Source organism: Salminus brasiliensis, chromosome 9 (assembly GCF_030463535.1).
Source record: "Salminus brasiliensis chromosome 9, fSalBra1.hap2, whole genome shotgun sequence".
NCBI classification, from domain to species: Eukaryota; Metazoa; Chordata; class Actinopteri; order Characiformes; family Bryconidae; genus Salminus; species Salminus brasiliensis.
The window spans coordinates 36,423,142-36,445,292 of NC_132886.1; the positions used below are offsets into that span (position 1 = coordinate 36,423,142).

Sequence of the window (22,151 nt, forward strand, 5' to 3'; positions counted from 1 at the left end):
TGGGCAAGGCTCCTTACTCTACATTCTCCTACTCCAAAATTCAGTGTTTTTGGTTGTCTTTGACATGAAATGACAATTTCTGTGTTCTTGCTAACCCAAACAGTTGCTGAGTACTGAACATTAATACACAGCAGCTTAATAACATCAATCTTGATTGGCAGTTTCTCCAGGCTCAGGGGAAGAGAATAGTTTACAGTGCAGCTTTCGAGTCATCCCTGTTACTCACGGCCAGACTGGGTCGATACTAAACTTTGATGAAAAGAAGACAAGGGTCATTGCTGAGGCTGAGACTGCCCTGGAAAAAAAAAGAGCCAGAGTATGAGATGGAATCTCATTGACCTGTCCCTTAGTGGTATTTCGAGGAATGGGTTCTGACAGAAAGGAGCTCAGACACTCGCTTGAAGACTGGCGGGTGTATTTATCGCCTTCTATTGATCGACTTGAATAAATATTGTATAGCTTAAATGCAATGTTGCTGTTATATTCCTCCTGTCTCCCTCTCGCTCTCTCTCTCTCTTACTCTGGCTCTAGTAGAGTGGGGAGGTGAGGGATCTTGGGCTGCAGAATGAGAACACTCTGCTCTGTCACCGGTGCGCCTCATCGCTCATTCTGTCCCACTGCGCTTGCCGTCCTGTCACCTCCGAACAGAAAAGATTCAATATCCTCTCCTACCCTCCCAAATAAGGCGCAGGTTGGGAGGCATGACTGAACACGGAAGAGAGGCAGGGTCCTGATCAAAGTTGGAAATGTGCAATCTTCTGCATATTTAGGGCAGCCGGATCAGACTACAGCCAGGGCAGGCAGAAGTGTGACTGAGCTCTGGCTCTGGATTCAGATCTGATGACTGGGAAGACCAAAGAAGAACACTGAACTCATTGTAATGTTCATGAAACCAGTGTGAGACAACTTTAGCTTTGTGTAATGGTGCAACGTCATGGTGGAAGTAGCTGTTAGAAGATGGGAAAATTGTGGTTTATGAAGGGATGTACATGCTTAGCAACATTCAAGTGATGATTAATTTGTATTAACAGACCCAAAGTGTGCCTGTGCCCACTGCAGCCTCAGTTTTCTGTTCTTGACTGACAGAAATGGAACTCTTCTGCTGTTGTAGCCCATCTGCCTTCAGGTTTAGCATGTTCTGAGATGTTTTTTGGCTCACAGTTGAACATAGGGTACCTATCTGAGTTAGCATTGCTGATGTGAGTTAGCATTTTAGCTATTACGGTATTAGCAATGTCGGCCTCGCCTAGCATTGCTACCCTGGTGTTTTCATCGCTATTGCAGAGTTATCAACGCTACTGCTGTGGCGGCTGGCTTCGTCCAGCATCACTACCACAGTGTTTGCCACTAGTAAAAAAAACACTAGTAAATATGTGTTCTACATCGTAAGACTATGAGGGCAGAGCTTGAGTCCTTCACCAGGCAGGGTCACATGAAATGCTACAGGAAACATAATAGAGGTCATTTTATACAATAATTAAAGATATTTTGGTTCCACACTGTTGAAATACCATTGACTATTCTATTCAGCCAATAGCAGCCTGGTTTCTTATAAAGCTAAAATGTATTTCCTTTACTTCTCTGCAGGTGCCGCTTCGGGCAGCACCGATCTTCTCCCCGCCCCCAGCGCGTCCACAAACTGGACGGCCTCTCTGCTGACCGACAGCGGGAGGGACAGCGACCTCATCTTCCGGTTTGATGGACGGCAGGCCGCCAACATTCCTGAACGGGTGGTGCCTCAGAACCTCACAGACCAGTTCACCATTGCGACCTGGATGAAGCATGGCCCAAGCCCTGGACTGAGAGCCGAAAAGGAGACGCTTCTGTGTAACTCTGACAAGACCGGTAAGGCTAAATTGCAGGTCCAGTAGGTCTGTCTGCTAAACACTTATAGTACAATACAATTATAGGATTGTTAATGTTGTGCAAGTCTGCCCACTAGGAGGCGCAGTTACCACTCAAATAGCATTCAGTGCTTTGCGTCAATGACACATTTTTTTCAGCATGAATGTGTTAGATTTGCTGAGTTGTGTAGAAGTCACGGGAATTCACGCATGGCTAGAGTATAGCATTTTGAAGCATATAAGCATGTATCATTTTATAGCTATAAATAGCATAAAAAGAGCTAGCCAGGCTAAAGTACAGCTTCCAAACATGGTGAAGGTAGTTTCAACACAGTGGTACAACTGAATCATCCTAGAGAAACAGAGATGACAGAACTCCATATCCCCCCTATATAAAACCAATCCAACATTTATGGACAGTTGTTATTGGCAGAACAATCATAAATGTACTGTAGATGCTATGTAAATAAATTGTATTTGAATTTTAGCGCTCTGACATTAGCTCTTCCACGCTAATTAGATATAAAAAGTTTGACCGCCTCCTTTCACTAATTATATTTATTCTGATGCAGATGTTTCTGTGTTTTGATTGAAAGCTTATCCAATTTAAACAACATAGAACTTAATAGGCTGTGTTTACATCAACGTGACAGTTGCTCAGGATACATGTGTCTGCTAAATGGTGTAAAATGAGTGTAAATGTATGAGCAGTTTACACTGTGTTTGGACTACACTCCTTGCTTCTTCCAACTGACAAGGTGCCAAAATGTAAAGAATAGTTAAGGAATGTCGAGCAATCCTTTTTAACTAGTCCACAGTGGCTGAACTTTACAGTAGCTTATTCCTTTTAGCCAAATCATAACTAGGTGCTTTAGGTAAGTTGTCATCACTTAGTAATGGGTGGTTTTGGACAAAAGGTCACCAATCAATCAATCAGACTTTATTTATAGAGTAATGTATGTTTCACACACCAGATTAAAAATTGACAAGCAATTGACAAAACAACTTATGTTTATAATATTGTACATATTAACATACTATTAATATGTTTATAAATTCCTTAAACTAAAGACTGAAATGATAGAAAATTATATGTAGCTATAAACAATAAATAATGACTTGTGCAAATAATGATTCATGCAAATAATTTATACAATTTATTATTAATAAAACCTAACTTTTGTGATCACGTAGGTCAAAAATAGAAAAAATAGTCAAATACAAATAACTAAATACTGAGACCATAAAATGCTTATAAAACACATCAAAATGCTTCTGAATAAACAGGTTATCAGTTATTAGGAACAAACTAACAAAGAAGAATCAAAGGATCTGCGGAACCTTCCTGGTTCCTAAACCAATGGCATATGGTATATCTAGAGGTACTCTGGTGCGACCAAATAGTCACAAAACAGCTAGTCTGTATTCAAGCTGTATCAGCCCTTGTCACTGTGGAAGAAAAGTCTGGAAGGGCAGACAAACAGCCCTTGCTGTTGCGTGAGCCGGTAGCCCGGTTTTAGGTGTAGAGATGAGGGCTAATAGAACAGGTCAGGAAGAAACTGTAGGGAGTGCAGTAAGGTAGGGGGAAAACTGGGACAGAGCAAAGTAAAGACTCCCTCAGCAGCAGTGGAGTTGATTAGAGGGATGGATTAGGGCTACAGATTAGGACTAGCGGAATTGATCTAGCGGTACTGAATAGGTCAGTACACGACCTCATTTCCCCCCAGAGAGGCCCTGTGCTCTGCATTTCTAGACATCCTTGGTATTAATGGTAGCTGCAGAACAGGTACGTGCCCTGGAAGACTGCTGTGTAAGATGACAAAAAGGGAGTGTAGTAGCTATTAGGGTCTTACTGATATGAATGCGTTGCTGCGCTACCAATTTTAGGGAGCTAAAACTTCTGATAACTGGTGATATTGGGGGTAGAATTTATTATTGGTACGACAAATACATACTAAATGCTTTAAAGTTTTTAAAAAAATCTATTTTGCAAGTGTTAAAATGGCTGTGCCAGAACAGATGCCTAGTCATTGCCTTCATTCTCTATTCAGCTCCAGGCATTTGGGATTTGCCCTGGAAATAAAGGCACTTTTTAATTCCTAATTTAATTAAGTAACCAGTAACTAGTATTCCAGCCTTGCAACCAAAGAGCACCATATTGACTTCGCATTGCCATTCAGGCTTTCTGATTAGTCCCTTTTTCAAGATATGATGGTCACTTATCAACTGTTAATAGTTCCTTGTGAATGCTTTGTAGACTCAACCTGTCTTTACTGAAAGGCAGCATCACAAGCTGCTGTGTTTTATCAGTATTGATCTCCTCTTGATGAGAAATGGGCGGTCCTAAAAGTGGGTCAGGTTTACATCAGCATTCCCCTGACCAATAAGAAGTCTAACATGGCTCCGCTGTCTCAAAGTCAGAGCAATCTAGCGAGCTGAAACTAAACCTGGCGAGCTAAAGTTCAAGCCGCGACTGGTGGGAGTGTCTGCCCTGTGTGGCCTGTAGTCACTCATACCCACTCATACCCCGCCCTACTAGCACAGCACATAGCCAGCCGAGAGACGACAAGCGACAGACAAGAGACCACACGCGAGGCAGTTGCTCCCCCCAGTTATGGCTCGAGCTTGTGTATATATATCTATATATTAGCATATCAAGACCATGCCCAGAGCATGCTTGAGGTCAGTGACCTGTTAGACTCCCCCCATGGTGGCTACCACCACCATGTTTAACAGATGGAACAGTGTTTTGGCGAGCCAAACACTTTTTATATGGCCACTGAACAAGGCACCAGCTGTAGTCAATCATGATCACTAGCAGGAGTTTAAGAGGTCTTGGCCTTGACTTGAATAAGACCATTTGGAGTACTAATTTAATAATCTAAGTGGGTGTGTGTGTGTATAATTGTATATTTTATAATATAATTTTGATCCTGTGTTGATTTCAGAAAGCCCCCCCCCCTCCAAAAAACTGTTTATAAAAAGAACCTCTAGCTATCTGTCACCAGTACAGATAAATCATATCCATATAATCAAAATGTATATATAATATACCAGTAAGGCCCGATTCACTATGAGAAGTCACTGGTCGAGGGTTGTGGTACAGAGTTGCGGCAGATGCACCATTGGTCCTGCACATCTTTGTGTGTCGATGGTCCAGGGAGGACGCTGGAGTAGCTGTGACGGAAGCCGGCTGCTTGGCAGGCCTCTATTGAGCCCAATTGATCACGGGCGTCACGGCGAGTGAGTGTGAGACTTAATCAATTCTCACCCACTCTGCTGAAGTGTAGCCACGCGTGAGACGCCGGTCAAAGCCAGAGGCACACGGGCTGGCTCTCAGGGGGGTCAGGCGAGGTGTGTTTTTGTATGTGTGTGTGTGTGTGTTTGCACAATTTTTTAATAAAAGAGCACTGATGTATTAAGCACATGTGGGACATATTATTGCATTTGGGATATAGTGTTATGTACAGTAGGTGCTTCTGAGCGTCCTGCATACTGAATACAGTACATAAGGGATATACCATATGTCCTGACGTGGTACAGAACCAAAACGGGTGTGCCTGTGTTACCTTGCAGAAGTAACTGGACAGGCCTCTTTGATCAATCAAGAGAATTTCCAGGCAGAGTATCTGTAAAGTGCGAAGGCAATCGTTGACAGGTAACAGAGTGTTCTGACCACGCTTGGAGGCGTAATGCGAAGTGGCACACGTCAATATCACTTAACGCACGGAACAGCATTAACACACCCATAAGGCCGGAGTGACAGCTTTACTGCTCGAAACCCATTAGGGCCATTTAGGAGGGAAAGTGACAGCTGTTTAGATTTAGCTATTTTCTACTTTCTCCTTTTTTTATTTTTAGTGGCTGACAGTCGTACCACACGTTTGCCTTCAACAGTTGTATTTGTTTGTCATATGCGTCTTAACCCAGCCTCCAGGGAATTTGCACTAGCACACTGGTTGGCCTCCAACCAGCACAGTGACCGACTCCTACATCACCTCATTCACTGTCCAAAGAACTCCATTCAGCACAAATGTAGCCCACTCCAGCCTTCCACTGAACCCAAGCAGCAGAACAGAACAGCAGCCAAGTTCCAAACTCTTCAGGTACCAAGATTTGAACTAGGGAAAATCTGCCTTTAGCTACAGAGAACCAGAGTGCTGGAATTTACTGGTCAGTGGTCACAGGTTGGCAGTGCGTAAATCAAGTAGCCACTCCCATCTTGCTAATTAATGCCAGGGTGTTGTGCGGGCAAATCACTCGTAAATTCTACAGACGTCCCGTAGTAAAATGACCTTAGCCTGAATAGGGCTTAAGCCAAGAAGTGGGCGTCTGGGCATGGTCTACTATGTTAGGGTTCAGCCATGGCCTGAAGGTTGGAGAAGCAGCTTTGTGAACGGAAGGTCGACGGTTCAATCCCCTGAACCGTCAGGCCATGACTAAAACACCCATGAGCAGTGCACCTACTGCTCCCCATGGCTTGGCAGCGAAGGTCGAATTCCTGTGTGGGCAACCCTAATGGTGCAACCCTAAAGGCAAAGCAGAACCTACTGGAAGATTGAGCAGACCCTGTGAACTTATGAGGTTTGAACGTGAGAAGTCATGGTGAGTGAAGGAAGAAAGGGAGGAGCCAAGGTGGAGGTGTGTGGAAGGTTTTATTCCACATGGCGTTGGACTCAGAAGCGGGGTTATATAAGGGGCTTGAGGGCCAGGAGGAGGAGTTTGGGGCGTGGCCCTTCTCACAAAATTCAGTTATTCAGTCAAATCCACCTAAAATCTGGGGATAGACCTGAAAAGAGCCATGCATAGAGGGCAGCAAGAACGTCAAGACTTACAAGGAAGAACAGACATGAAGAACTGATGTAGAGTGTCCAAATTGTTGCTTCAGGCCCTTTTCCCTTTATATATTTATATTTATATATATATATTTAATGTCTGTATACATTATTAGATGGTCGTGTCGAGGTTTGATAGATGTACATGGTCTGTATTTGCTGATGCGTTTCTTTTTTCTGCTTGGCAGAGATGAACAGGCACCATTACTCACTGTACGTTCACAACTGCCGGCTGGTCTTCCTGCTGCGGAGGGACTTCACACAGATGGACACATTCAGGCCGGCCGAGTTCCACTGGAAGTTGGAGCAGGTGAGAGAGGCCTCAGGTGCCCGCCGCATACACCGCAGACTAGCTGTGTCGGGGTTTGGAAAGCAGGGGGCGGGGTTTGGCGGGTCCAGCGTACTTGGCTAGACGGTTGTAAATCCTGCCTGGTGCCAAAAAGCATGTTTCTGAAATGTCTTGCGCAGCCGTGGCTCATTACGGTCAGCAGATTTTTCCTTTTGTAGAGGAGGAGAGGAGGACCTTCTGAGACTTTTCTTTAAAAGATGACCTTCTTTGTCTTTTCTTGCTTCCTTTCTTTTGTGCTGTTCATTCTTTTTTTCAGGTTATGGTTTGTTTAGAGTTCAGAGACTTTTGAAGTATCAGAAAAGCATGGATTCTGCATCACTGTTAATGCATCAGTGTTCTTGGCTGGTGCAGTGAGTGGACGATGGTGGTGTGGCTAACTCATCTGTTTGTTATGAACATAAACAACTTATATATGTGTGTGTGTGTGTGTGTGTGTGTGTGTGCGTGTGTGTGTATATATATATATATTATTTTTAATATTATATTTAATATTTGAAGTAAGCCTGAAAGATTCTGTGCTGCAGCTACAATGCTAAAATTGCTATAAAAAAAAAACAAAAAAAAAAACACAAGGAGTCAGACTTTACCCAAATCTTTTCTGTTAATACAATATGTAAATAAAATGTTTTATATATATATATATATATATATATATATATATATATATATATATATATATATATAAGCCTAAAAGATTTTGTGCTGAAGCTACAATGCTAAGATTACTAGTCAATAGTCATCCATATCTTTTCAGCAAATACAGTACATAAGCTTGTTTTCTGTATGTAAATGTATTTTCATTTATTTTAACTTGTATATATTGTTTTAAATATACAAACCTAATAAATAATTTAATACTTTAAAGTAAGCAGGAACGATTTAATGTGATATTACATTTTTTACATCTTAACCTCGATTCGCTAACTCAAGTGCTTTAAGTGTTCTTAAGTCCACGGAGCTTGCTTTCAAAAGACCTGAAGCATTTCTGGATGTTTAAAAATTAACATTATTATTATTATTATTATTATTATAAAAGTCCAGATATGGTGAAAACCTGATGGCATGAGCAGTAAATAATGCACCTATTAGCAGAGCTGGGAAGAAGCTGCACCTTCAAACATGCAGCATTAAATGTCAGTTAGCTGAGCTGAGTTGGTGGGTGCAATGAAGGGCTCGTTTGCAAAGGGTTCTGTATTTTTCAGGCATTTGTTCACATATGGTTCATAATCCATAACTGATTCAGTCCTGTGACTTTGCAAACGTTGTTGTGATTGGAGGAGGCATGCAATGTTGCCATTTGATTGGTTTCCACCAGAGACGGCCACGGTTCATCTTTGTTGGTGTATTTTTTCCTCTGCAGAGGTGGAGGATCTTCTGAGTCACTCATGGTTCATGGTAAAGGGGTGTGTGGTGTGTGTGTGTCTGTGTGTGTGTCCTATCATGCCTCTCATCTCCTGCTGTGGAGAACACAGGGCTATGGTGAGACATCTGTAATCAGAATGAAAAGCTCTCTGCAGCAATGACCTCTTTCAGCACACGTAATGATAGCCCCTCTCCTGCGCTGATTTTCTACTGCAGTCTCCCTCCACTCACACACTCACACACACACCTTTCACACCACTCGAAACATCACTGATTCTATGGAGTGCTGGTCCTCTGCATGTACTCGCTGTGACTTCCGAATAAACTGATGAGAACTTTGCCAAAACACCCTGAAACTGAGAGATGCAAAGAGACAACAGAGAGGGGAAGGGGGCCAGTTAAGAATCAACACTCGGATCAAAAATCTCAAGATTTGAGGACCTATAAAGCTTAATGACCATCTAGACCGTAGCTGTTTCAGCAACAAAACTACATTTTATGTAGAACTAATTGTAAGTCAGTCAATATATGCTATTAAAGGTCCATAAACACAGATATGATTGATATGCATACTGATTAACACAGTAACGTAAGAGAAGAATTTGCTGCTACAATTCAAACAGTGGCCAAACACATTATGTATTCAGAATATTTCTAGTTTGAAGTTTGGACTTAGTAGTATAGTATAGCCGGACTAGTTAGTAGTAGAACTAGTATTAAATCCAGATTGGAAAGTTTTGACTTTAAAACTATTATCAAATGAAATTAGGAAGGTTTTGACTTTTAAATCAGTATCAAATTAAATTAGAAAATATTGCACTTTTTAAACCTGCATCAAATGAAGTTAGAAATGTTTGTACTTTACAAACAGCATCGAATCCAGACTGGAAAGTTTGGAAATTTAAACCAGCATTAATTCTAGATTATAAAGTTTGGACTTTTCAACCAGCATGTTGTGTTTTTATGTCAAAACAATGACCATCTTTTTAGGAATTTGGACCTATATAATTAAATAATTACTTATTTTTTCTGAAAAACTAACCTGTCTTATTGAATAATGACTTATTCTATGTTGATATTGACCTGTTTCATTGACTAATGACCTTTAATTCCTAGAGAGCTGGTCTATTTAGTCAAATAACAAAAAAAAAAAAAAAAAAGAATTACTTGAAAATGTATTATTATTATTATTATACTTATTTTTCTCCCCTAATTTAAATTCTAAATCAGACATTCATTCACTGGGTAGCAGCTGTAATTGTAAACCTACACAACGCACTTGTATGTTGGGTATTCCTGGGAAAATGACCTTTGAGGCCTTTACTTCAGCATGGTCGTTAGTTCAAAACTCTTTACAGTAAATAGAGCTTTTATGTGCTTCAGTGATCAATTCTTAGGTTTTGCAGCCTGGGCATATTCCAAATGCCTGCCGATGTGGGAATTTTCTGCAGAACAACCTGATGTAGAAATATGACTGATCACACAGGCAATGTAACATCTGTTTCCAGCGCCACGAGAGCCTGCAATTGTGTCAGCAATTGCAAATTGCCTCTGCGTCCAATCTCCACCACTGCCAATTTATATACAACTACAGGGTTTTTTTGTCCAGTAAAGACTTTTTAATCGACATCCCATTTAAACAGAGAGTACCCCTTGTGATGCGTTTGTTGTGTGGGATAGTGTTTATTGATGGTACGTCACTATAAGCCGTCATAGGTCTTGAATCTAAAATAACATAAGTATTGCTGCATACTTGGGTATAGTCATGCAGAGTACAGATAAGTGCAAAGGAACTCCTGTGGATGTAAAACAAGTGACTCAAGAAATGTGGAAATTCCATTTAGTGCAAAGGATATTTAAATGAGGGATGCTGCGGGACTGCAACCCCCCCCAGATTTTAGATTTGATAAACTGCAGCTGTTAAAAATACTGATAATGGGGGCTCTGAGTGTCTCAGCAGTCTAATGTGATGCCACTATGTCCCAGGCGTCATGAGTTCGAATCCTAAGCCATGCCACTTTGCGGAGTCTGAGAGCACAATTGGTCAGGCTCTTTCCAGGTTGGTAGACGGCCAGCACCTTTAGCTGGTGCGGTGGAAATGGGGGATCCAGCACTTTCCTCAGAGCATGTTGGCTGCCCTCGATGCTGCATCGTTTGAAAAGTGGCGGTGGCCGGCTTCTCATGTTTTGAAGAAGATATGTGTTAAGTCCTTACCCTCCTAGTGTCGGGGGCATTGCTAGAGCGAGGGGGAGCTACAATCGGGTGGGTTAATGTTTTGTATTTTCAAACCCAGTAGCCATGCAGATATACTGTATACATCGTCACTGTCTGAACTACTACCTGCTACCTCGTACCTCCATTATGCCAACATTAGAGGAGCAAGCAAAAACCTTCATAATCCTTCATAATTTCAATTTAAGGCAATGTAAAATATTTGTATTCCTGGTCATTCTGGATCAGATCTATCGATCTATTCATCCTGGCATTTCTGGAACAGATAGACCATATAGTGGCACATAACAAATATATAACGACTACATTACCATGTATTATAAACCACATTAATGTGGAATTGTGTTTTGGCTGTATTGCCCGGCTTTGGCCGTGTGTATTTGTGTACAGGTAATTGTGAATGGCTGCCAGTATATGACTGAGAGGGAAAAACAAAGAGCCGGTGTATCTGTGAGTGATCGTTACGGCAAACAAAGTCCAGCCTCGCAGCGGGGAGTTGGCGCGGTATGCCTGCGGGCTACTGGTAGTTCATTACAGGTCAAAAGGAAAATGAGCTCTCTTCAAAACGATAGCGGCCTGCTGTTTGTTTTTTTTTCGGCAAGGCGCAGCCCATCCGGGTAATGGGTGCGGGAGCCAAAGTAAACAACCTCTGAAGTCAGCAGACAGAGACGGAGACACCTGTCAAAGTAACAGGATTCTGCTTCTACCTGCAAACTCGTTGCTTTTTGGTGGGTTGTATTTTTACATGTCAAAGCAGTCAACAGAGAACATGGACACAGACTGAAGGCGTAGTTATTGTTGAGCGTGATCCACTACGATATCAGTTATTACTCACTTGTAGCTTATTGACACATTCAGGATTCTACATAAACATTGGAGATGCTATGTAAATGTATACCTGTACAGTGAAACTGCAGGGTTTCTAATAAAATGGCCAAAAAAGAGTCCAGAAATCTGGTTGAAAAACCTCAAGCGTCATGCGACTTGTTGCCCTGCTGACTGTTTTAGAGCTAGACATGCCAAAAGTTGACAAGTCCAAAAATTGACTTTCACAATAATGCAAATTTCTAGCCGTTATGGACGACTGAATAGCAATAGGCAGATGCATTCAAATATAGTGATGTCGAGGCACTGAAGGCAGAGAGAGAGAGAGAGAGAAAGAGAGAGTGAGGAAACGCAGAACTGTCCGCCCTCCTTACCCACCCCTCATCTGCTTTGCCTCCCATTGAACTTCCACTCTGGCGTCGACTGATAATAGTGTCTTCTCTCTCTGACAGCCAGTAAGCAAACCACGCTCGTTTTGATCTCAGAAGGCAGCCGACTCGCGCTCGTTCTCTCTCTCTCCTCTCGCTCCTGTATGTGAGTGTTTTTCTCACCTTCTCACCTCCCCCAGGTGGCACTGTTAATCGGCCATGTAAAGCTGGAGGATAACGTTTAGTGACAATGAAATCCTTTAGTGGAGCTAAAATCTGATGGGCGTGTTACTTGGATAAATAACTATAGATAGATAATTGTTATTTGAAGAAATTCACGAATCTTGATCTCATTGTTAGTTATTTGTGGTCTTCTACATTAGTTTCAGATATGTCTAGTGTGAAATCTGAATCGGACCAAATCAGACTACGTTTGAAGGCTACATTCAGGTAAAAATGGAGCCAAAGTCTGATCTGGGTATTACTTGGATAAATAATTAAGAATAAATAATAGTACATAATGTTATATTAGTTTCAGATGTGTGAAACTGATGTGTGAAACTAGTGTGAAATCCAAATCGGACCGAATCAGACTACATTCCGATCTTGTTCAGCATATGTGACACGGATGTGTAATCTCTGAACAGCTGAAAACACTCTGAATCTGACATATTTATTCTGATTTAGGCCACTTTAATATGTGGTATTGAAATCCGAGACATATCCGATACATGGCAGCGCGACTGAGCCAGATCGGAATTCATCCAACTTCTGCATGAATCCTCTCAACATTCTCTGAAGAAAAGGAAAAATGGATCGACAGCATTAAAGGAGGTTTTCAGTGGCAGGATAGCGAGGTAACAGGTCTCATAAATATCTGCTAATCATTTCCAAAACATCAGGCTGGTCTTCTGGGGTGATTTCTACCTACCAAAAGTTCTTCAAATATGGTCAGGACAACCGGTGAACCAGCAGCAGCATCATGTTCACCCAAGGCTCACTGATGCAATCCATGGAGGCTCCACGTCTCAACTTATTATAGCTGATGATGGTGATCAGCTGTTGATGATGATGATGGCCTGAGGGTAAAAACTGTTCTTGTGTCTGACAATCGTAGTGGACATAGTTCTGTAGCGTCTGGCAGACGGGTGTGCAGCTAAAAGGGGTTGTGACCAGGGTGCGAGGAGCTCGTAAGGATTTTCTCTGCCTGTTTTCTGGTTCTTTAGAATTAAATTAGAATTAGAAATCCCAATGAAATTATTATCTTAGTTTAGTCGTGAGTGTGTGTGCTACCCAGACAGCTGATTGCTGCTTTAGGGAGGTACTAGGAAACCGTTGGGTGTCAGCATGGCAGCAGACTTCTCTGTAGAAAATGAAGTGATTGACACCCAGTCTCCGCCCCCAGCATGGTGCTCGCGAACTTGGAGCATTGCATCCCATTAAGAACCTGACATTGATCCAGCTAAATGGCTTGACTCTATCACAGCAGAAATATTTTACGGGAAACAGGGAGAGGGCAAAGAGAGAGGAAGCGAGAGAGAGAGAGAGAGAGAGAGAGAGAGAGAGAGAGAGAGGTGTTGGCTGCTGGGCTTTTCGACTAAATGCAGTCTCATCAGTACACTGAGGGAACATTCAATGGCTTCCGCTGCAACTCCATTTAGCCCTATTGATTTTGCAATCTTCCTCACCCCTGTCTCTTTACCTTCTTCCCCCTTTCTTCACAGAGAGCTAGAGTGAGTGAGTGAGAGAGAGAGAGAGAGGGCGAGAAAGCACAAGTGAGTCAAGAGGGTTTTGGCTGTGCTTTGTTTTCTTGCCTCTCGCTTTCCATCTCCGCCATTGCTCACGCTAATGGATCGTAAGATGGGTCGCTTTCATGGTGATGCCTACTGTTCAAGCCTGCCCCAATGTTTACTAAACAGAGGCTATTAGGTCCTCCTGGGTTGGTCAATGAGGCTGGCCTGCTGCAAATTACCCAATTACCCACCTGCCCGCTGGAAAAAAAAAACACCACCACCAACAACCTGGCCAGCTCAAGCTAGTCAAGCTGGTTAAGCTGACTGACCAGCTGATCTCCTGATCAGCGTATGGTACTTATTGTTGGTTTGAGTTTACCAGTGTGGCCTGGCCAAGCTAGTCAATCACGCTATTCCAGCAGTTTGACCAGCTTGATGAAAGTTGGTCATGCTGACAGACCAGCTAAACCATTAAATGAAAACATAACACTATTCTGGTCAACCAGCTTGCCTAGAAGACCAGCTTTTCCACCATCTTGGTCACCTTGACCATCAAGGTCTTCACTTTTAAAAACTGTGGAGGAACATCTTAAGGTGCTTTGAGGAAGAAAAAGTTTCCTTAAAGGTTCCTCAGAGCACCTGAAGAGGTTTCTCCACAGTTTCAAACTGAAGAAACGTTCCTCGAGGATCTTTTACTTTTAACAGTGTGGATCATCTTAGACCAGCTAATGGTAATTTTTAGTAGTAGAACTAGGAACCAGGACTGAATCTCAGTTAGGCTACAGCTCATAAGCAAAGTCAGAGATCTGAGTCTGTTGCAGAGATGTTTAGAGCAATGCCTTTTCTCACGAATCTGGTCCACACCAGAAAATATATCCTATTTATCCCAAGAATTGGGCCTTTAACCAAATCTTTCCATATGGCAGTTTGATAGGCCAAGTGGAGGGTCAGAACAGGCTGTGAATGCTAATAGGAGTAACATTGCTGAAATGATGGCATTGATTCACAGCCAGATTGGACATATTGCTGAGGAGGAAAAGAAAAAAGATCAATGACAATATCGGCTAAGACGTAATGCGATGGCCCATTAATCGCCACGTGTTAGTTCTGATCAATAGCCAAAGCTATGTTCGCATTAATCATGCCTTGCATTGATCCAACGCACATGTGCCAGTGTGTTTACAGTGCGAAACTGAAGCTAACAGGCCCCCCTCATCATCTCTGATTATCCTCGACATGCATCCCAGGCTCTGGGCCAATCAGCTTCGCTGCCATCCTCGCTCAGATGATCGACCTACGCGACAACAGCAGAAAATTACACTCGGTCCCTGTCGATGCGACACCCTGTGTACCCTTATCTCCCCCTGATTACGCGGGGCTGTGTCTAAGGCTTTCTTTCGTCGACCGCCCTTAAACTGCCGTACTTTTTTTCTTTTCGTATCAGGCGAGTGGCACGTCATGCTCGGATGCTCACTTGCTTTAATGGGTACATGGTAGAGTTGTAATGTGATTTGGAATTTGAATAGCACTCTACAGAAACTGAGGAGCTTTCAGCAGATGCAAATCGGGCTGAGGACAAAGACGTGTCTTTCAATTCTTGCTCAGTTCTTCCTTGCCAAAAGCTTCTAGCTCTGTGAGATTCTTGGTCCTTTTTGCATCTGCTCCTTGGGGGCTATCCACAGATTTCCAATGATTTTTTGGTCTGGGGACTATGAGGGCCTCTTGATGTAGTCCATTGTGTATTTTGAGGTGTTTAGATAGACAGATAGATAGATACTGTTTTGATCACAAAGGAACTTTAACAGCCAGTAGCAATGGCACAATATATAATACCATTACACAGTAATATAATACAATAATTACAATAATAACAATAAATAGAAACAATATGCATTTAAAACCAACTGGAGATGAAAGGCAATGCGGTTATAAAGAATATAAAGAATAAGGACTGAAGCAGACAGATGACAATCCTGAATAAATATATACATGTTCAGTATTTTTTCCAGATGGTGTGGTGTTTTCTTTCCGAATTTGCTGGTATTTAATAATATCCATTCCTGCCTTTACCAGTGAAATGTTTTATGTGTCACTGGCTGCTACACAAGGCCAGTGCATGATCAATCCACCCCTTGCTTAACAGTTGGAAAGCTGTTCTATGCATGAAATTCCTCAGCCTTTTTTCCCCTCAAACCAACCATTGGGCTTGTTTTCAAATCCATCAGGCTTGTTAATATGTTCCTTCGAAAACTTCCGACGTTGAATTTTGTTCTTCTGACAACATTTCACTGAAGGCCATATTTGTGCAGCCTTGCACAGTAGAATGGTGCGCCACCATTTCGAAGTCCAAGTCCAAGCTAGATTTTTTTTAGCACTAGTTCTTGGTCTTCCAGACCGTTGGTTTTTACTGCTTTAACTACATTTCTTTATTACACAACAAACTAAAGGAATGGCTACCTAAAAAGTCTTCTCCTGCTTTGTGGTCATCAGTTGCTTGAATTAATGTTATTATTAAAAACTTCAGAGTGCTCGGCAGGTGCTTAACCCCTTAAACGCCTTGGTTCCGGTTTCCCCCACTGTTATTACTCAGGAACAACTTGACATTGCTTAACATATAGTTTACCTTAACATAGTTTAAGTATACCGCTTAGTAACCCTTAGGGTGTACTAAGTCATGGCTTAAAGGAGTTGTGCTACTAGCAATGAATGTGAATGTTAGCCTGCAGTTCACATGAAAAGTGCATCTTTTCGAAATTAGCATAGTATCATTGGTACAGTGAGTACACTTACTGGAGAACACTAGCCACAAACATTAGCGAATATGTCAGCTAATGTTGGCTAGCATTGCGCTTTGAGTTTTGTGAGTTTGGACCATGCCATTAGGGCATGATGGTTTAATGGGGGGAGGGAATTCTTGGGACTGAGTTCACTCAAATTATGCTTTTAACCAGAAGGCCGGACCTTTCTGCGATTAATGACGCTAGAACCAAGAAGCGTTACTAAGTTAAAGGAAGTAGACAGGGGGTGGTGGGCTGTGGAAACTTTGTCATGGGACACTGAAGGTCAAGGTGTTTATTTACAGGATGTTAGAAAGGGAAGTGGAAAAGCTTCAGGCATTTTCCTTTCCCAGCCAGCAGGGGCCTCTGTTGAGTTGAGTCTAGCGGGTTCGGGAAATGCTAATATAGCTATCAATATTATGAGTCAAGACACACCTGACACGTCTAGATCTCCCGCACTGTTAGTCGTCAGCAATTTTTTGTTGAACCCTTCCTTTGAAGCGTTATTGCACAACACCTCACCCGTCCCTGTCTGATTTACAGCACTCCAGAACCGCTGCGTCAACCAACCCTTTCATATTCACCTATTCAGCCTAGCGAGCCGTCCTCCCCCTCCCTCCTTGCTTCGGAAAGGAGGCAGCCAGAGCTCTAGTGTCTCTGATAAAGAGCCAACCGGAGGAGTCATCTTACTGTTCTCTTCCCTCTGCTCTGCTCTCTACCACAGGCTGGAGGGAGGAGGCACTTGTTCATTCTCTCTCTCTCTCTCTCTCGCTGTGCCGCTCACCTTGCCATAATCAAGGCTTCGCGTCTGTGATGTACCAAAAGGCTGCTTAGCAGCGTGAAATAATCATGAGCCATTGAATAATTCATCCGAACGGCTCTATTTCCACACTAACCGGGCGCGCTTCCCCCCATTTCGTACAGGCATCCTTAATCACCGCCCTCTTTTCATGGCCTGTCCGCTGCCTCGCCGCAAAAGCCCGGCACAAAGCAGATCAACTACTGCTGCTCGGCTTTTATCTGTGTCACAATACCCCCCCACCCACCCCCATACACACACCCTTCACAACCATCCCCCCCACACCCGAACCACCTTTTGTGTTCCCTCACTGCTCCAAGTATAGCTCTGCCAGAAAGTATTTGCAGGCTCTGCTTGCTTCTCCTGTGTGTTTTTTTTTTTTTTTTTTTTTCTTCAGAGCATAATCTGTGCCGGGAATATTTTGCCTACACTGCTCCGACTAAAAGAGAATATCAATTTTCTTTATTTAGAAGCCTGGCCCACCCTGGGAATATTCGTATCTCAAGAAATCCAAAAATCAAAATGGGTACTTTCCGATTGTGGGGCAATTTTTTCCCCTATTATTTTGGGGAGCATTTTCCTAGAGTGTCTCACTTTTTCCCCCATTTCCAAGCCTGAAATGCCGGCTTTTGCCATGGTCGGCTGAAGTGCTTGGCAGGGCCGCGTTTAGAGGAAGTTACTTTGCCATGCCGTGTAATGGATGTGACTCAATAATGCAGGAGTGGAATGCGGCGGAAGGCAGCTCCAGCAGTTGGTTGATGAGGGATTTCGTGCTCGTTCGGGACCTCGATCAACCGAGAGAGCGAGACCGAAAGCGTTAGAGTGCGCCACGCTGCTTCTAAAACTCTTGATGTGTGTGCCTTCCTGTGTGTGTGCACGCGTGTGTGTGTGTGTGTTTATGTGTAAGAAATGCATTTCCCAGCAAAGTGCTGTGATGGACTGCCAGTGAACTTCTTGGCCCCCATCAGTGCAGGAGGGAAAGGATGGAGAGATATGGTCCCCTCTTCCGCTGATGGCTCCTCATGAGTTATTGTCCCATCTTCGCTTCCTCAGGCTGCCCTCCGCGCTTTCATTTACCACCATCTTTCTCTCCCTCTCTCCAGCTCTCTCTCCCACTGTATTTCTCTAGATCTCTCACCCCATATATCCCCTCGTTCTGTCCTCACATTTCCCCAGTGTCGTAACCCCCAGAAGTCAACAGAACCCTGGGCAGATATGATGGAGGAGCTTGTAGGGAGTACAGAGAAGGGATGTTTATTCAGTTTTAATATATTCATATTCTGTGTTTCTAGACAAATAGTCGTTAGTGGTCTGTGGCCTAAGTGGTGGTTGTTTTTTTAAATATTCTAAAAATAAACGAAGGAATCAGTAGGTTTTATTGTTGGCTGTGTAACAGTTGTCTCTTCAGATGAGCTTTCATCATTAGTGGAAAGCAAGGGCAGCAACAGACGGCTATTTGATTGAATAACACGAAGAATCTGTTGATTGCTAAGTCGAATAAGTTGCAGCCTTAAATATAACAAATATAAAATTCCCTTCATTTGTTTTCCCATCATTTTTTGGATCAGCAAAAGAGACAACAGGGAGACATGTGTCCAAAAGCCTCTTGTGTTACTGCTATATTTGTATTAGTGACTTTGATTCTGACGTGGTCTAGCTGGAGCCACAGTGGTAATGCGGTGGACAACAGTGGTTCTGAACTGCTCCCTCAATGGATTCAGCACCTTGGACAGCGCTGTCGTTCTCTGGAGCACCTCAGCTGTTGGAGTTAACGCTAGCTGCACTTAACGTAGCTTAACAGAACCAAGCTTTACAGGTTAGGCCTATTTGTTTTTCTGGTTCAAAACCAGTTCAGTGGCATGTGTTTTTTAGACAGGCTGTTTTTGGAATCAACTTTCCTGTCTAATAAGTTTTTCCTTTTTAGTTTTCCCATAATGTTTCGGATCAGCAAAAAAAGTAAGGTGTTGGTAATGGTAAGGCTGTTTGATGACTTTCATTCAAGTTAAGAAGCTTTTTTTAGTAGGCCCATTCGATTTCAGAGATTTTGATTACTTGGCTTGATTCCAATTCTAGATGACAGGAATCAGTGATGATGATTCTGTACAATTCCAACTCAATTCTAAAATACAGGACACGAGCAATGACATCTGAAAAAAACAATACAGAACTGCAACTTCATGTTTTTCTACTGTGATCAGAACCGACAGCTTTGAGATGGACACACACACAGAAGATCACATTCCAGCTTAGAGTACAGAGCGGGTAGTAAGCAGAAAACAGCAGAAAGCAGAAAGAAACAGAAAACTACGTCTCAAATGAGGTGGGAAACCAAACTCAAAGGACTTCACCTAGATGAAGAGGCTCACTACAAAAACAGTCAGACAGTAGCTCGAGCGTTCAGAGCCATGTCTGAGCAATGGGGGAGGCACAGCAGCGGGGGTGGAGTTGAGGCAGGAAGGTTTCATGCTCTGTCTCAGAGTCTGTCGAGGTTCCTGTTAGCAAGAGAACAGAGGGTGAGAGTTAGTGGAGAGCTCGGAGGAACGGCTCACCATCGACTGAGTCTCAGCATCCTTTTATCAGCCTCCCCACCGGTGTGGCACCTGGGTTCATTACCACAAGCCAGCCGAATGTGATTCCGGCGTCCCGCCCTCCTACTACGCGCTGTGCGGCGGCTGCGCATGACAACAGTTCTGTATGAACTTCTTGTGCGATTGGTTCAGCACCTTGACAGCGACAGCTGCCTCTAGGGCACCTCTGTTGTTGGAGTTAACGCTAGCTGCACTTAACGTAGCTGAACCTAACTTAGCTTTACAGGTTAGGCCTATTTTGGTTTCCACTCTTTCTAAGAGCAATTCAATATTTCAGACAGGCTGCCTAGAAATGTCATCAGAAGTCCTAGTAGAGCTAGAGCTTATAGCTGCACAAGAGCTGGCTATACTGTCTCCACCCTTCAGTCACGTCCTTGGTAATGTCATCTTGGCAGCACAGCCATATTTAGGCACCACTTTGCTACCACTTTGCTTGCGTGGTGAAATGAATAGCTGAATGATGTCATTATTCAAATACTGGCGCCTCCAGCTATTAACCAAGTACGTGAATACCCGTCTCTAATAGGGACCAACTTGTCACTAAGACTAAAAATGTAGAAATAACCATCAGAGATTTTTGTCCCAATGGTTCGATGGTCCAATGGTTTGCCTCTAAGGCCTCTCAGGGGTCTTTGGTGCAAGGTCCTATCTGGGTGGAGTTTCCATGTTCTCCCTGTGCCCATGTGGGTTTCCCCCGGGGAATCTGGTTTCCTCCCACAGTCCAAATATAATGGAGATCAGGTGAATTGCTTACCCTAAAAACTGCTCTAGTGAGTGAGTGTGTGTGTGTGTGTGTGTGTGTATGATTGCATGTCTGTTCAGCTATCCAATAGTGAATTAGCAGCAGTTTTAAAAGAAGTGGAAAAGAAGCACCTCCAGCACTGGCAACATTATGTGAAATGGGGCTGGCGTTTTCATTCTGCTAAAATGTCCTGGGTGGAGGAAAGAATTAGAAGATCACCAAATACATCCACTGCCCACACAGTTATTAGTGGAGATTAGCACTGTAGGACACAGAACAGACGTCCGTGTGGGAGCTTTGATGATACTCTCAGGTGCTGCTTGTCCATGTTCTTTCTAACAGTGTTTTTATGTCATAATTTCTCGCATAATTAGACTACAATAATTTGCATTAGCAGATTAGATGCACCTACACTGAATCAGGTATACCTACAGTACTGCCGCCACCTGGAAACTACTCTGTAGGGGCATTGAATTAACCTTTACATAGAAGGTAGGCAAAGAGGGCGCTAGACCATAGGCCACACAAGGCCGAAAGACTGGGCATTGTAGTGGGGCACAACGAGGGCTGGAGGGTACCGGGGAAGCTTAACCTCTGTCGCTTCAGTCGTCTGGGTCTGGAAGTTTGAAGTTTTTAAGGCGGCAGTGGCGCCACAGGTGGCCGCATTAGTGTTGCTCGGCTCGGCTGTCCCCAACAATGGTGCTGATCATCAGGGATCACCGTTCAGCACCACGGATAGCGCCCCACAACTGGTTGGCTCAAAACATAAAACATGATCTGCGGAGCCATCCATGGAGCGCACCTCCATGCTATAGGTCCCAGTAAGTCAAACTGTGCCCCAAAAGCAGATCTACAAGATCTATCTACCGCCTTAAGAAGATGTCATTGCGGTTTGAGCAAATATTAAGAAGCGTGTAGGGTGACTGTTGACTTCCAGTGTTTGTTAGCCATATTAGCAAAATGGCCTTGGCTTCGACTGCATCCAGGGTAAATGAGAAATGATGTAAATTAGAGTTTTTCACCAAACTATGCCTTTATTGGGCCTAAAGAAAAAAGCAGTCTGAATGCGAAACTGTGATGTGATAATCAGCGAACAGCAATGGGAGCGCTTGACCTATATTTACTTTGCTGCTCATGATTTTAGTTAGAAAAGATAATGTTGCACAGAGCGAGGGGGGAGGGGATTGGGGGGGCAGTGGGGGGTGTGTGTGTTTGTGACAGCGTTGCATTCTAAGCAGGCTTGTGTCTGCACAAGGGTCCCAGACTCATTAGGAGGGTATTTTATTGTCTCATTACATTGTTTACACGATGAGGGAAAGTATGCAGCCGCACCGTGTGTCAGTGTGCGCGCGCGTGTGTGTATGAGATGTAGTTCAGCAGTGTATGAAGAGAATACAGGCTTCTTCATTAAACTGCCCTGTGGGACTCTCCTCTCTCAGCCATAGCGACAAGCCGAACCTATCTACATTACACCAGAGACATCAGCCTTCAAGCTCCGTCATCTCCTCAAATAACCATGATTTTCCATGTGTGTTTAGCATGCGGCGTGTGTTTTGAGAGCGTGTGCGTTAGAGAGAGCTTGGGGAACAGTGTGTTCGGTGTTCGTGTTCTTGGTTTTAGCTGTGGGCAGTCATAGATGCTAGTTTATTAGACAAGTCTTGCTTCTACCTGCACTCAGTGGCCTTTTTAACAAATAT

General features: G+C 43.3%; 1 protein-coding gene across 1 annotated transcript in view; it reads left to right on the top strand.

Annotated features, from left to right (window-relative positions):
* The window catches only part of clstn2a (calsyntenin 2a), a 293,892-nt gene that overhangs the window by 220,703 nt on the left and 51,038 nt on the right, over positions 1-22,151 (top strand). Inside the window, exons 7-8 of the mRNA XM_072688297.1 lie at positions 1,588-1,845; positions 6,868-6,989. Coding sequence (XP_072544398.1) covers positions 1,588-1,845; positions 6,868-6,989 — 380 coding nt within the window. The remainder of the gene's footprint in view (positions 1-1,587; positions 1,846-6,867; positions 6,990-22,151) is intronic.